General features: G+C 45.4%; 1 protein-coding gene across 1 annotated transcript; it reads right to left on the reverse strand.

Moving 5' to 3' along the window:
• Positions 1-2,569: 2,569 nt before the first annotated feature.
• On the reverse strand, positions 2,570-13,105 carry MYDGF (myeloid derived growth factor). Its single transcript, XM_077331956.1, has 6 exons — positions 12,857-13,105; positions 10,767-10,817; positions 8,653-8,714; positions 6,025-6,106; positions 4,315-4,387; positions 2,570-3,129 (listed from the first exon to the last, which is right to left on the reverse strand). The coding sequence occupies exons 1-6, from the start codon at positions 13,022-13,024 to the stop codon at positions 3,050-3,052; spliced, it is 516 nt and encodes a 171-aa protein (XP_077188071.1). The 5' UTR covers positions 13,025-13,105; the 3' UTR covers positions 2,570-3,049.
• Positions 13,106-15,336: the final 2,231 nt, after the last annotated feature.

The following is a 15,336-nucleotide window of genomic DNA, read 5'->3' on the forward strand; positions in this document are numbered from 1 at the left end:
CGGCCTCCTTTTAGAAGCGAGGCCTCCAGAACTGCACACAGGGCTCCAGGTGGGGTCTGACCAGTGCGGTAGACAGCAGGACTAGGACATCTTGTGATTTCAATGGGATGCCTCCCAACCACTGCTGAACCTTTGCAAGGAGACCTTTTCCAATACCGTCGCAAAGTGTGGCAACTACTTCAATAGAAAGGTTTTAGATGTTTCAAATAAGCTATAGAAATGAGCTCAGGGATATTTAGTGCAAACTCTAGGCTCATAGCATGAGTCACAGACCATCTCATTTCCCACCCCCAGCAATCTACAGCACATGCGGAGGAAAGCATGCATCCAACATACCTGCTGTTCGCCATGGATAGTGTGATAGCTTATTAGGGATGCTAGCTTGGAGCCAGCTTGGTGCAGTGGTTAGGAGCATGGATTTCTAATCTGGCGAGCCAGGTTCAATTCCACACTCCCCCACATGCAGCCAGCGGGGTGACCCTGGCCTCGCCACAGCACCGATAAAGCTGTTCTGATCGAGCAGTGATATCAGGGCTTTTCCCTTCTCAAGCTGGAAGCTAAGACTGGGCCATGTACAGTCTGAAAGGGAAGCCCCAGGAGGATGCTCCAGTGTGGCCAAGACTTTTAGTGTAAGGTGACCAGATTGTCCCACTTTTGGAGGGACATCTGGGAGTACCTGGCAAATTGTACTTATGTTGAAATTAAAATATATATATTACAATACTATTTTTGCATTCTATGAAACTTTGTTGCTCCATATAGACCACATTTTAAATCAAGAACCCCCCCCCTCCCCGGTCAATGGTGTCCCACTTTATCAATGTTAAAATCTGGTCACCTTAATTTAGTGGTATCTCTCAATTCCTGTCCCCAGGCTGCCAAATCATAACATCAAACAGGCACCCAAATCCGGCTCGCGGTATAGAATCATAGAGTTGGAAAGGGCCATACAGGCCCCCTAGTCCAATCCCCTAATCAATGCAGGATCAGCCTACAGCAGTGGTCCCCAACCTGTGGTTCCCTCTCCCCGCCCCCCCCCCGGCAGTAAAAAACTTCCCAGGCCGCAAGCTTGTGGCCCGGGAAGCTTCTTACTGCGGGAGGGGGGGAGAGGGAATCAGGGCCGCAGCCGCGCATTGCGCATGTGCGGCCAGGCCGTGCATGCGCACACGCGCCATGTGCGGCCGAATTGCGCATGCGCGGGTGCGGCCGCAAATGCGCGATGTGCGGGGGCAGTTGCCCTGCCGGTTCCCAGACTAAAAATGGTTGGGGACCACTGGCCTACAGGATTTCTAAGTCCGTGTTTCCGAGAGAAATATATTCACATTTCCATGTATGGAAATGGTTTACCTCCTGGTACCAGTTGCAGAGTGGTGATAGGCTACAGGGAAGTTTTTGCCTACAGTGCCCCTTTGTGGGCCTTTTGGGAATATCAGGCTGGTTGCTGTATGAAGCCAAACACTGGATTGGGTAGACTTTCAGTTTGAGTCAACAAAACCTTTCATAAGCTCTTACAGGGCAGGGACAGAAGTGCGGAGGCTGAACGACAGAAACCTGGTTTGCATGTTACAGTGAACGCATGTACACTTATTGCATGCACGTATATGTATTGTGGTATTTTATTTGTTGGAATTCACTGGTCAATGGAACAGAAACAAACTGTATGTATGTCTGCATGGACATGAGAATGCCTGTTTGTAAGAAAAAGTCATTTTCTAAAATGAAACGAGGGATCTGAATCTGGATAAATGTGGGGTTCATAAACACAGGTCAGCCGTTCATGTATTGCGTGTCACATGAAAACAGGCAAAGAAATGCCTACCATACACAGATTCACTGTAACTTGAGATAGGAACAGGAAGGGGATGGGGGAGTCAGTGTGCTGCAATCGCTTCCATATGGGATTCCTGAATGGAACAAAGGAATCGCTTCCGCCAAGCACCCTTCTATCTTGTCCTTTGCCCAAAGAGCTGAGAATATGTGGTTCTCTCCTCCCGTATTTTATCCTCATAACAGGCCGACAGTCCACACAACAAACTGCAGAGCAGAATGGGGATTCAAACACAGAAACTACCACATGGGTTCTTGTCCGCATCCGTGGTTAAATATGGAATCTCAGAATCACACAGAGCTGGAAGAGGCCGCAAAGGGCCATCCGGTACAGCTCTCCCCCCGCCTGCCACCTCCTTGGGGACTCAAAATCATACACAGGTGCTCGTCCAATCTCCTCCTCCAAGCTTCCAGCCAAGGAGACTCCGCCACCCTCCGAGGCAGCATGCTTAATCAACCAACAGCCCTTGCCATCAGAAAATGCCTCCGCGTATTGAAGTGGAACCTCCTTTCCCGTCATTTGAAGCAGTCTCCACAACTGCAGTGCTTGGCCTCTTATCAATGGCATTTCAATGGGGAAACCCAGCTTGGATCTGTCTCAAAAATTAACTGCCAAGACCCTCCCATCTTTGTGCTTCACCCAATGACCTACCCCAATCCCCGTTTAGGAGAAGCAAGCCCATCGAGAGTGCATGCTGTCTACAAATCAAAGGCCATGAAGAGAAAGAAGCACAGAATCTGATTTCAGAGATGTGTTCTGATTTATTCCAAATAGAAAAATCTGGAGTCCCTTTATAGCTATTGAACCCAATTATGGGGGGGTGGAGAGGGAGGCAGGGAGACGGGGGGTGGGAAACACGCTTTGGTTTGAGAATGCTCTTGAGGAGCCGAAACGGTAAAGAATAATTTTGTGACATTCCACCTTTGCAGCAACAGGTTAACAAGGTAGGTGAGCACAGAAGGCAAGGGGGTCCCCTTGCATATTTTCCCCACCTGGAGCGGTGCTTTTTGCAGTTGCTGGATCACCGAAGCGGACTGTAATAGATAGTGCACCCCCAAAATTCTCACAGCAGTTTGGAAAAATTGGGGCATGCCTCCGAGTCCCAGCACACAAAAGCGAAGTCCCAATCTGGCAATCCTCTTCAGACAAAATACTAGCTGATGCGTCCCTTTCTTCCGTTGTATTGTTCCCTTCAAGGCCCGGTGCTTCCTGGAGCAAGAATCACAGCTCGTCGTGGGCTGTTTTTGCTACAATCACCAGCTTGGAGAGTTCCGAGCGGAACGTGCCTTCCTTGTGGGAGACTGAAAAGAGGAAGGACAACAGAGGTATGAGACACGTGGGAGAGGCCAGATGTGGAACTTTTTCACAACCCGCAGCCAAGAGTTCTCCCTCGTGCATTAGGGACAATAGGCCTTTGTCAATAAAATGAAAAGTTTAACTTTTTAGATGGCAGTGGTTTTTTCTTCTTCTCTGGACATGACAGCCCTTTATACAAACATTCCTCATGAGGAAGTGAGATTAGTAGTTCAGCAAGATTCAGAATCTAGGTCACATTTAAAACCATTGACATTTTTTTTCCTCATGGAGCTTTTAGACATTATACTTGAAAATAATTACTTTAGATCTGAAAAGCCATTTTATGTCCAGATGCAAGGTGTAGTAATGGGCCTCATGAATGGTGAGCCTCTTTATGACTCACTTGGAAAATACTATCATACTATCATACGCAATGATGCAATTAATCCTTCGTTTGAATACATCCAATTCTACAAGAGATTCACTGAAGACAGCTTGCTCGTCTACTCTGATGAAAATACATTTCCAACAGTTTTTTGCTTGGATTAATAGGATCCATTCCAGTATTAAATTTACTTGCCAATCAAACAAGAATACAATATCCCTGGGTGGGCATGTACACAGCTATGCTTCCTAACCGTATTCTGTACGATTGTGGCATATTCTGCACGACTGGGTTTTCTCAAAGCCAGGAGAATGTTTCAGAGGTTTCTCAACAGTTAAAAAGTTGAGAAAGGCTGGCTTAAATCATCCATGAGATGTATCTGTCCAGCCGCTGCTTAAAGACTGCCAGTGAGGGGGAGCTCCCCACCTCCTAAGGCAGCCAATTTCACTGCTGAACTACTCTGTGAAAAAAAATTCCTGATATTTAACCAGTACTGTTCTACACATAGTTTAAACTCATTACTGTGGATCCCATCCTCTGCTGCCAACAGGAATCTTTTAAATTAAAAGAAGAATTAGCTTTTATACCCCACTTTTCATTACCTGAAGGAGTCTCAAAGCAGCTTCCAATCACCTTCCCTTCCCCTCCCCACAACAGACACTCTGTGAGATAAGTGGGGTTGACAGAGCTCTGACAGAACAGCTCTAACAGGACTGTGACTAGACCAGGATCACTCCATTGGCCACATGTGGAGGAGCAGGGAATCAAACCAATGTTTCTCAAGTATCCACCACTTTTGGCTTACCAGCTGTTTCTGTCACGTGGAATTCTTCCTCCTTCAAGGGAACGTCTTTCTGTCCTCTGGCTGCAGCAGCAGACTACAAAGGAAAGGGAAGGAAAAGTGAAGAAATTCCAAGAGGCTGTGGATGCTTGTGTGTGAATATATTTAAATATACGCAGTCTGGGCCCAGCATACCTGAGGGACCGCTTAACTCACTATACCCCCAAAAAGCAATGCGCTCTGCCAATTCCAATAGGCTGGTAATCCCTGCTCCAAGACAAGTATGTCTGGCCTCAGCCAGGGCCACGGCCTTTTCAGTCCAGGCCACCACTTGGTGGAATTAACTGCCCCAGTTCCACAAGGCCTGCAAAAGGAGCTCCGCTGCCAGGTATTTAGTTGGAGCCAATGAATTCCTGCACTAATAATATCCAGAAGGATGCCCTCCCTTTGGAAAACAGATCCAGAATTAACTAGAACTGCCTCAACAATACCCAAGAATATATGTCATCCATTGGATTTATTGCTTAGTAGGTTTTAATGTTATACGAACCATGAAATGCTGCTTTTATTGTTTTATGAACAAATTGTTGTTTTATTGATCTGTTGTAAACTGTCCCGAGGCAGGTATGCTGGGAGGGGCAGTGAATAAATCACAGACAGACAGACAAATAGACAGCCATAACATTTCTAGTTTGCAGATTACAGATTTCTTGGGCTTAAGGAAGGACTTGGTGTTGCAGCTTTTATGGAAGCTAGGCAGGTGTAGAGCGAGTTACAGATGTTTAGCCTGGAAGTGACTATTGCATGGATCACTGTGGCCAAGTGTTCTGTGGATAGGTAGGGCGCTAGTAGCCATGCTTGGCGCAGGTGGAAAACCGCTGTCTGGACTACCTTTGTGACCTGAGCCTCCATAGTTAAAGAAGCATCAAAAATCACCCTTTGCCCTCACAACCACCTTGTGAGGTGGACTAGCTTTTGAGAGAATGACTGGCCCACGGGACCCAACGAAAAGAGTTTCATGGCAGAGTCAACATTCCAAGGAGCCTGCAAAACTGCACATTCCACACGTATAAGGTCCAGGCCAAGGCTAACACTTTTTGAAATTTGAATGCCGCCACCAGGGGGGTCCCATCCAAGCCTGGGGAAATGGATCCATCTGTCTGTAGGCGGCTTACATTTGCCTTCCTTTTCCTCTCTTCACAACAGACACTCTGGGAGGGAGGTGAGGCTGAGCGAGCCCTGATATTCCTGCTTGGTCAGAACAGCTTGATCAGTGCCGTGGCGAGCCCAAGGTCACCCAGCTGGCTGCATGTGGGGGAGTGCAGATTCGAACCCGGCATGCCAGATTAGAAGTCCGCACTGCTAACCACTACACCAAACTGGCTCTTCTGAGTGTGTATGACAGTTTAGTGTATGACATTTTAACTTCTGTGAGCCGCCCTGAGACTGCTGCAAGAGTGGGGCAGCCCAGAAATAAAATCATCATCAGCAACTTTGGTCTTCGGGGTTCGGGTCCGACAGTACTCCACGTGCCCGGCAAGAGCCCAAAGAGTCACTGTCGCAAAAAATATAAAAAGAATTCCAGCCATATCTTGGAGGCAAACAGATTTCTAACAATCCCTAAGATGTCTTATTAAATGAACCAAGGGAACCACTCCATACTACAGTCAACAGTGCTTTGCATGAAGCCCTCGCCTCCCAACACAGTCTCGCCAGCCGCTGGAAGAGACTTACGAAAGCCATGCCGTACTCAATAGTTGCTCCCTTCACCTCGGCCTTGAACTGGGTGAAGAAAAGATAGGATTTTCCCTGGGGCCTGGAAAGCGAAGAGAAAGATAACTGTGATGCCAAGGAAGGAAGATATTACGTACATTCCTGCCTAGGGAATTAAAATTGCAGGGAGAGGCCCTCCTGACTTTCCCATCAATCAAAGAAGCTCCTCTGGTAGACCCACGAGAGAGGGGGCCTTTTCAGTGGCAGTCCCACGATTACAAAACAGCCCCTCCAGGGCGCCTGACCCCCCCCCCACCACTTTTGATCATCAGGCGACAGCTAAAGACAGGATGTTTGGTTTCTTACTTAAAACAAACAGGGCTTCCCCCACATTGTATCAATCTCTTTCTCTTCTTTCACTTATAGCTTGAAATACTATCATTCTCCTTCCCCGGTCCTCCGTCCCCAGTTTTAATAGTTAAGGTAGAAACAATGCACTGGATGTTGTTAAAGTAAAAAGAAAGAAATAGTGCATATATTTCAATGTCTTACCCACCCCCCCCCCCACCCCATTCCCATTTTTTCAGGGATGGGACAAAATCATTCTCCCCCCCCCCCCTAACCTATGTCAAGATTTGTTTCTTTATCTTAAATTTATATACTATCCTCCCTTGTGGCTCAGGGTGGTTTACAGAGAACATCAAACAGTGCAACTAACGCAATATTTTATTTATGTATCATATTTTTGTACCGCCACTCCCAGCATAGCTGGCTCATGGCGGTTTACAATCAATAAAACAGAACAGGGGTAGTCAACCTGTGGTCCTCCAGATGTTCATGGATTACAATTCCCATGAGCCCCTGCCAGAGTTTGCTGGCAGGGGCTCATGGGAATTGTCGTCCATGAACATCTGGAGGACCACAGGTTGACTACCTCTGATATAGAACATAAAACATCGGTAACACTAGAAAAAATCATTAAAAAACATACTATAAACCCTAAATGTTACAGTAACTATAAAAATCACAACGAAATATGAGTTTGGTAACTACATCCTCAACATCAACAATAACAATAACCTCAACAACTTTGACAACAACAACTGGTGACTGCTGGGCTGAAACTTTTAACATTTCGATCTCGACCCCACAGAGTACTCAGATCAGAACTGCCCATGATGGGATTAGAGGGCATATCAGAGTAGGAGGAGATCCTGGGGGCCAGACATTCTCTCTCTCTGAAGCTGAGCCAGAGAACCAGATTATCCAGGAGGGCTCCAATCTGAATATTATCTCTGCCACAAAATGCAACCGGTGGCCTTAGCAAAGGCCTCTTCTCGGATCTCATCTGCATCATGGGAGATTAAACCTGGCCTACCTTTCAGGGACGTTGTAAGGATGACAAGAGAACGCACAGACAACAACCTGGCCGTATAAATGTTAAGTTCTTAACCAACACATGGCACCAGCTTCCACGCTGCCCTTTCGTCCCCACCACCACCATTCCTGGTGCTATAAGGGAGAGCAAGGTCTTACAACTCCCTAGGTTAATTTCACCAGTGGGGAAATTACACAGACTTACATAAAAATAAGACTCTCATCCCACGGCAGGGATTAGCTTGTTCAGTCTCTGGTTGTAATCCTTACAACAGTTTCCCAAGGATTAATGTCCCAATAAGGAAGGACTATTTCCTTCCATGTGTCCCTGGGCTCTAACTACAGGCATTGGGCAGCTTTGGGTGACCCATCTGGCATTGACCAGAGCCCGGGGCCTTTTCTGTCGTGGCCCCGGTTCTGCAGAAGGAGCTCCCGGAAGAAGTGAGAGGGGCCCCTTCCTTGGAGATTTCCAGGAGGTATTGAAATCCTGCCTGTTTGTCAGGAGGTCGGGGGAGAGGGGGGGGGCAGAGATTTGGGGTTGGCTATTTTAATTTTTGCTATTCTAATCTTGGCTTCAAACCATTTTTAAGTATTCCTGTAGGCTGCCTTGAGCCATGAGGTTTAATAACCATGAAAGGTTTAATAAATAAGTGAAGCCAATAAACCCTGTGGGGTGGGTGGTGCTGAGGCGGGGGGCTGCTGAAGGCCACCCCAAGAGTTCACAGCACACATGATTCTATATATTGTTTCAAAAAATCCATCCCACTGTGCCAGCAATCTGCTCTCCCTGTGCGCTTGGTCTCCAACTGAAGCACGGGATAATGCCGGCTTATTTCCATAACTTGGCAAATCCCCTCCATCGCAGAGCGTTTTCGCTTGCTCGGCTTAACGCCTTTCCATCCAAAGTATTACAAGGGAGATTTGCCAAGATCCCCTTCGGAAACAGACTATACACCTGTGAATCAAGTTCTCCTGACACCATCCAACATATCCTACTGGACTGCCCCTTGTTCACTCAACAGAGAAGGCATATCATACCTCTCATACCAAAACGGAGAAACCATTCAAGAGACCTGATTTGCCAATTTTTACTGAGTGATAAGGATGCCGACGTCACTTTTATTACGGCTGAATTTCTGTCCTCAGTTTTTAAATTTAAACTGTCTGGCATATCCTGACTAACTTTGTTTATCCTGCTTATCTGCTTTATGCCAATAAAGGTATTGTATTGTATTGTATATATTGTTTTAAAGGAAAGCTGTTTGAACAAACCTCCAGACAGAACATGAGAAGAGTGAGTTGTCTTCGCTGACTCCGACACTCATCTGCCATTGCTAGGAGGAAAAAGGGACAGGGGTCAGTCTCAGGATCCATCTGCATTCCTCCCTCATAGCCCTCTCTGGGGTATTCGACAGCTGCCAGGCACGTCCCAAGGCACAGTATCAACAAGGTTGGTTGAGAAGGCTGCATAACCCTGAGAGTGAACCATCAGGTTTTTGACATAAGTTTTACGGAATCGTAGAGCCAAAGAGTTGGAAAGGGCCATCCAGTCTACCCCCTGCTCAATACACGATCAGCCTCAAGCATCCAGGATAAGGATCTGTCCAGACGCTGCTAGAAGACTGCCAGAGAAAGGGAGCTCCCCACCTCCTGAGGCAGCCCATTCCACTGCTGAACCACTTGGACTGTGAATTTTTTTTCCTGATATCTAGCCAGTACTGTTCTATTCATAGGTTAAAGTCTTTACTGCACGTCCTATCCTGTGCTGCCAAACAGAACCTTTCCCTGCCCTCTTCCAAGTGACAACCTTGCAAATACTTCAAGAGAGCCATCATGTCCTTTCTCATCCTCCTCTTCTCCAGGCTGAATATTCCCAAGTGCCTCATCCTTTCCTCCTAGGGCTTGGTCCCCAGGCCCCAGATTTTCCTTGTTGTTCTCCTCTGTACCCTCTCCATTTTGTCCATGTCCTTTTTGAAGGTGGCAGCCAAGGTTCTTATGGAAACACCTTGGAGGGCACATATTGAGCATGCATTCCAACAACTTCGCTGGCTACAAGGTTGACTACCGGATCAGGCTTAAGGTTCTGGTTTTAAGGCCATACACAGTCTGGGCCCTGAATATCTGAGAATCCGCCTCTCCACCTTTGCCCCCCAAAGAGCTTTACGCTCCTCCAACACCAATAAACTGATGATCCCTGACCCCAGGAAGCATGTCTGTCAACGACTAGAGCCAGGACTTTCTCAGTCTTGGCCCCCACCTGGTGGAACAAGTTCCTAGAGCCGGAGCAAAAACAATTCCACAGGGCCTGCAAAGTGGAGCTCTTCCACCATTCAGCCAAGACAAGTAAACAAGCTGCTAATCACCAACCAGAAGCCCCATAATCTGCACTAACAGAAAACCAGACCACAGTGCAGACAGACCAAGCTGTTGTTTTTTATTGAATACTGTTATATCACAGTGTTTCTCATTGTTGTTATTATGGACTGTTGTTATATTACACTGTTTGATACAAGTTCACTGTTAAATAAGTTTTATATTGAATGTTCATTGTACTGTACTGCATAAGAGAGTTATAATGTAAACTGCCCTGAGCCAAAAGGGAGGGTGGTATATAAAATGAGTGAGTGAGTGAGTGAGTGAGTGAGTAAATTCCTAATTCCTGTAAAAACTGCACCATGCACCCCACAGTTAAGTTTCAGCTTCTCTTCCCTGAATGAATGAATGAATGAATGAATGAATGAATGAATGAATGAATGAATGAATGAATGAATGAATGAATGAATGAATTCCTCGTCCCTGTAAAAACTGCAGCATGCACCCCACGGTTAAGTTTCAGCTTCTCTTCCCTGAATGAATGAATGAATGAATGAATGAATGAATGAATGAATGAATGAATGAATGAATGAATGAATGAATGAATGAATTCCTCGTCCCTGTAAAAACTGCACCATGCACCCCACGGTTAAGTTTCAGCTTCTCTTCCCTGAATGAATGAATGAATGAATGAATGAATGAATGAATGAATGAATGAATGAATGAATGAATGAATGAATTCCTCGTCCCTGTAAAAACTGCACCATGCACCCCATGGTGAAGTTTCAGCCTTTCTTCACTTTCCACACTCTGGCTGGGAGAGTGGAAGCAAAGCAGAGGTCTCTTGGGCAGCCCAGAAAGACCGTTTGCATCACTCCCAGGAACCCTACTCCATGTCAAGATCCTATCACTGCCATTTTCCTTTGGAGCAGCTGAAACAAGGGTTTCTTCTCACAGAATGAGCAGTTGGCCATAATGGAGAAAGGAACTAAGTATCAGAACACAGCGGTCAGGTGGAGGGAATGGATTTTAAACAAAAGCAACACAGCAACACCCAGGATGAAGGAACTTACCTCATTTGTCCCGCCCTGAGCTGCATAGGTAAAAGTGCATTCATAATCTCCCTGGGGGGAACAAGCAGAAACAAAGGCGTTAGACAGTTCACTGTGTATCCTCTTATAGCTGTAGTGGGTAGAATGTCAGCTGAGGATTTGGGAAACCCAGGTTTGAATCCCCAAACTGTCACAGAAGCTTACTGGGCGACTTTGGGCCAGTTACATACTATCAGCCTAACCTACCTCACAGGGTTGTGATGGGAAAATGGAGGAGCGAACAACATAAGCTGCTTTGGATCCCCATTGCAGAGAGGGGCAGAGTAGAAATGAAATATAGTTTTAAGACAAATATTAGCTGACTACTCAGCAAGCAAGAGAGAACTAAGGCGTGTTAATGGTGTGTGCAATTAATATGGTTGGAGTGAGGAATGAGACGTAAGGAATTGGTTGCTTTCCATTTTGGATAGCATTTAAAACAAAAATCTGCCCTTTCCCCATCCTACCCAATAAAGTTTCAGATCAGACCCCAAGATCTGGCTAACATCCTCCTGACTTTGACAGTTTTATTTCTCATATGTTTTTGTGAACTATACATGAATTGGGGTCTGATTGACTGGTTTAGCAAAGAATTAACATAAGGCTGTATTTGGATGCTGTGACACAGTTAATTAATGTAACAGGATTAACTTTTGTTTATATATTCCCACTGTCATGATGGTCAGTTCATGAAGGCTTGGAAGAATGCTTGCACTCAAAAGCTCACGCCTTGAATAAATCTTTGTTGGTCTTAAAGGTGCTACTGGACTCTGATTTTATTGTGCTACTTCAGACCAGCACGGCTACTCATTTAAGTTCTCCTGACGTGTCTTTGGAGAAAAATCCACAAACATTGGTGCTGAAAAATCACAAATTGACATGTAGGAAGTAGTAGTAGTAGTAAGTAGACCTTAACATCATATGACAAATTAAAACAACAGTAAAATGCAATAAAAAATACCGAAGGAGGTGACCCTAAGTGTAGCAGATGGATAGTTTGTATCCGCCAATAAAAAACTAATGTAGTCCTCTACGATTCCAAGAGAAGATGGAACGGCCTGATACAGCCTGAAACAAATGGCATCATACAGTGACCAGTGAAAAAGATAAAGACCAGTGAAAAAGATAAAGAGGAAGTTCTTCAATATGATTGAGAGCACAAAGACAGGGAAGACTGATATGTACATTGAGTAGCAAATGCTGCACTGGCAGACGCCTGGGATTCTGTTTAAAAGCTCAGCCAATAGTCAGACAAAACTAAGAACCAGTGTGGTGCAGCCGTTAGAATGCCAGATCAACCTGCTCCCAATAAGCTATGGTATTTATATGCAAAAACAAAAGGGAACACCTGGCATTCAAAACCACCCTTAGGCTACAGAGGAAAAGCTGGAATTCATGAGCAGCCTAGTGTGGGATGGCTTTGCCCATTCCTTTTATTGCTTTTCTTGTTTACTCAGAGATTTGTTTTTCCAATTGGGTGTTAGATATAATAGGTGGGGAGAGGTCCTCTTTTCCCGCCACCTCCCACTTTTCCTAGTATTCTTGCCTTTTCGGGTGACCTGTCTTCTCTTTGGTAATCCACCCTATCCCTAAACCTCTCCTGTCACACAATTGTATTTATTTTTGTCACTAAATATCACAGTGAAACAAGCTTATCAAGGCATTTAAAGCATGGGAGTGTGCACCGATTAAAAGTCAATCTGCAGATAGTATTGCGGGGGGGGGGCACACTGTGACTCGCCAGATGTCAATTGACTACAATGACAATGAGTCCCTGCCATGGACACCTGGCGAGCTACAGTTTGACCATTCCTGCCCTTGGTGGTCAGTGCCAGCAACTCACTTGCCCAAAACCAAGCAAGCTGGCCAGCTTGGTCACTTTCTACAGAGAGCCAGCAGGCCCAAAATTGCTAGACGTCTGCAGCATCCTTTCCCGAATAGCGAAAACACTTCCATCGGCTAGTCTCTCTTCACCACGGTAACCAATCAAAAAGCGCGGCTGGCGAGTTGCCAGGAGAGACTCGACCAATCAGCTATCTCCACCTGGCTCGCGCGTTTACCCCCGTTCTCACCAGGCTCTTGGAGAAAGAGTGGACCATTCCCCCAGGGTTCACGTCGAATTCGGCCGTGCTGGCGCCTTCTTCTGTCCCGGCTGCAGGGTAAAAGACGTGCGACAAGAGGAAGAAGGCAAGAAATCCACCCCAGAGCCACCGCTCACTGAGAGAGCTTGCCGTCGCCATGTTGAGGAAAAAAAAAAACCTTACAACAGCTGCTACGGAAAGCCGGAAGGGTCAATTTATGACCCCTCTTCCTGGAGCAGTCTGTCCTTTTCGCGCAAAGCTCCGGGAGCCATATTTGAAACGGGCGAAGCGACTTGGGTCACATTATGAGAAGAGCAGCGGTAAGTCCGTCGGCGACCGTCGCACAGAGACTGCCAGTCGTCTTCGCCCGGTTCCAAGGTGGACATGTTTGAAATGGGCAACACTAGTGACTGCCTTAGAACTTGAATAAAATGCGTTTTGCTATTAGTCGAACCCATGCGTACAAGAAGCGGTCACAGTATTTTCAGAAACTTCGTGAAACTTCTTAATTAGTTCTTCCTCAGTTTTTTTCTTGAATTTTTAGGGTTTTTTTCTATTATTTTTCTATCTCCTCCCATTGTTAATAGGTTTTCCTTGATTCAATGAGTAGCTTTTTTGTATCATTTCATTTATTTAATCTCTTTTTTGGGGGGGAGGGGAGGAATTGGAATACATTCCAGAACTTTTGTTATACTTCTTAATGAGTTCTTTTTCACTGTTTCTTTCATTTTTAAACTCTCTTGTCTATTATTTTTCTCAACCCATTGTTAGTAGGTTTTCATTGATTCTTCAGTTCAAAGGCACCTCAGAAACTATTGTGAATTGAAAAAGATCGACTCTGGGTTGAAACGTCTCCCTTTGTGAACCCTACAATTCTTTTCTGATTCCTTTAAGAAGCAATAAACTTCCTTTTTTGGGAAAAAAATCAATAGTTTTTGTCTGTAAATAGTTTTTTGTTGTAAGCATAACTACCAGCTTTGCCCACTGCACAGTATATTTCTGTAGTCTCTTCAACAGTTTCTAGTCATTATCGGGGACAACAGGGATGGTTGGGGTCTGATGTGTATGTTCTTATGAAGAAGCTGGACTCCCACCACTCTTTAGCGCTTTTACAGAAAAGTCAGTGTGAAGAAGCATTTAAACAATTGCAAGCCATGGAAGCTAAATGGAACCTCTGTGTACAGCTGCAGTATACCTTTGAATACCAGACGCTGGGGAACAAAAGTGTGGGGACTTGTTACCTTCATGTTTTGCTTATGGGCTTCTGAACATAAACAGTGATGTTACTTGTACTGATCCTCTAGTAATCCATTGCAATGCTACCAAATTTCACAGAGCCATAAGCATTGATCTTGAGTTGCATTTTTTTCTTTAAAAAAAAATCTTGATGACCACATAGCTGGCCATGATACTATGTTGAACATTAACCTAGGGCGACCAGATTGTCCCACTTTTGGAGGGACATCTGGGGGTACCTTGCAAATTGTACTTATGTTGCAAGTAAAAAAATATATATTACAATATATATTTTTGCGTTCTATGCATTCTATGAAAAATTTTGTTTCTCCACATAGACCAAATTTTGAATCAAGAACCCCACTGGTCAATGGTGTCCCACTTTACCAATGTTAAAATCTCGTCACCTTAAACCTGAGTCCTTAGAGAGGATGCAAAATTAATAAATGAACAGACAAGTTCAGAGAATTATGCAGAATTACCCAGAGGGCAGCTGCCACGAAAATACATTTTGATGCATTTAACTTTTAAGGAGGAGAGGTGTTTTCCTACTTTGCAAGTGCAGCTTGTTGTGGATGGGAAGAAAGAAGCATCTGCTACATGCCCCCACCCCCAGGAATCTCAACTTTTCCATTGGCCCCTCTGTTGCTGTTCTCTCTCTGGCTGCAGGGAGCGTATCCCGGAAAGATCCAGAACTAGGGCCTCCACCCTTCAGACCTTGCAGACTTGTGCCCACCTGCCCTATGCCTGCTTGCAAGCCCAAAGTCAAGACCCTGCATCTACATGCTCTTGCCATGACTAATGTGACTCCATTATGGCTGTTTTCTCTTTTAGTGCCTGCTTAGCACTGTAGTAGCTGGGACAGGTAAGAGAGGGTTCAGAAGGTGGGGGGTGCAGGGTTGGTCCCTGCTACTTCTGCTATTCCATTGGGAAGGGCAGTTAGTAAATCTGTTGGTACCTGGGCTTGGGTTATCTATATTCTTGGAGCTCAGGCAGGGATGCTGTGTCTGGCAGATAGTTTCATTTTAAGGAAGTCTGAGAAGAGAATTGGAGGAGTCTCATCGGGGTTTTTCGCGCCTGAATTTGGAAATTGGGAAGATGTGGGTTTGGACACACAGGCGTGCTTACGTATCATGTTTTAGTCTGAGCAAGATATTGGAGAAGTTCTATTTCGCTTGTCCCTGAATAGATTTTCGTCACCAAAGTCTGCTTATTGGAAATATTGATAGGAACCT

The sequence above is a fragment of the Paroedura picta genome, chromosome 4, assembly GCF_049243985.1.
Source record: "Paroedura picta isolate Pp20150507F chromosome 4, Ppicta_v3.0, whole genome shotgun sequence".
Lineage (NCBI taxonomy): Eukaryota > Metazoa > Chordata > Lepidosauria > Squamata > Gekkonidae > Paroedura > Paroedura picta.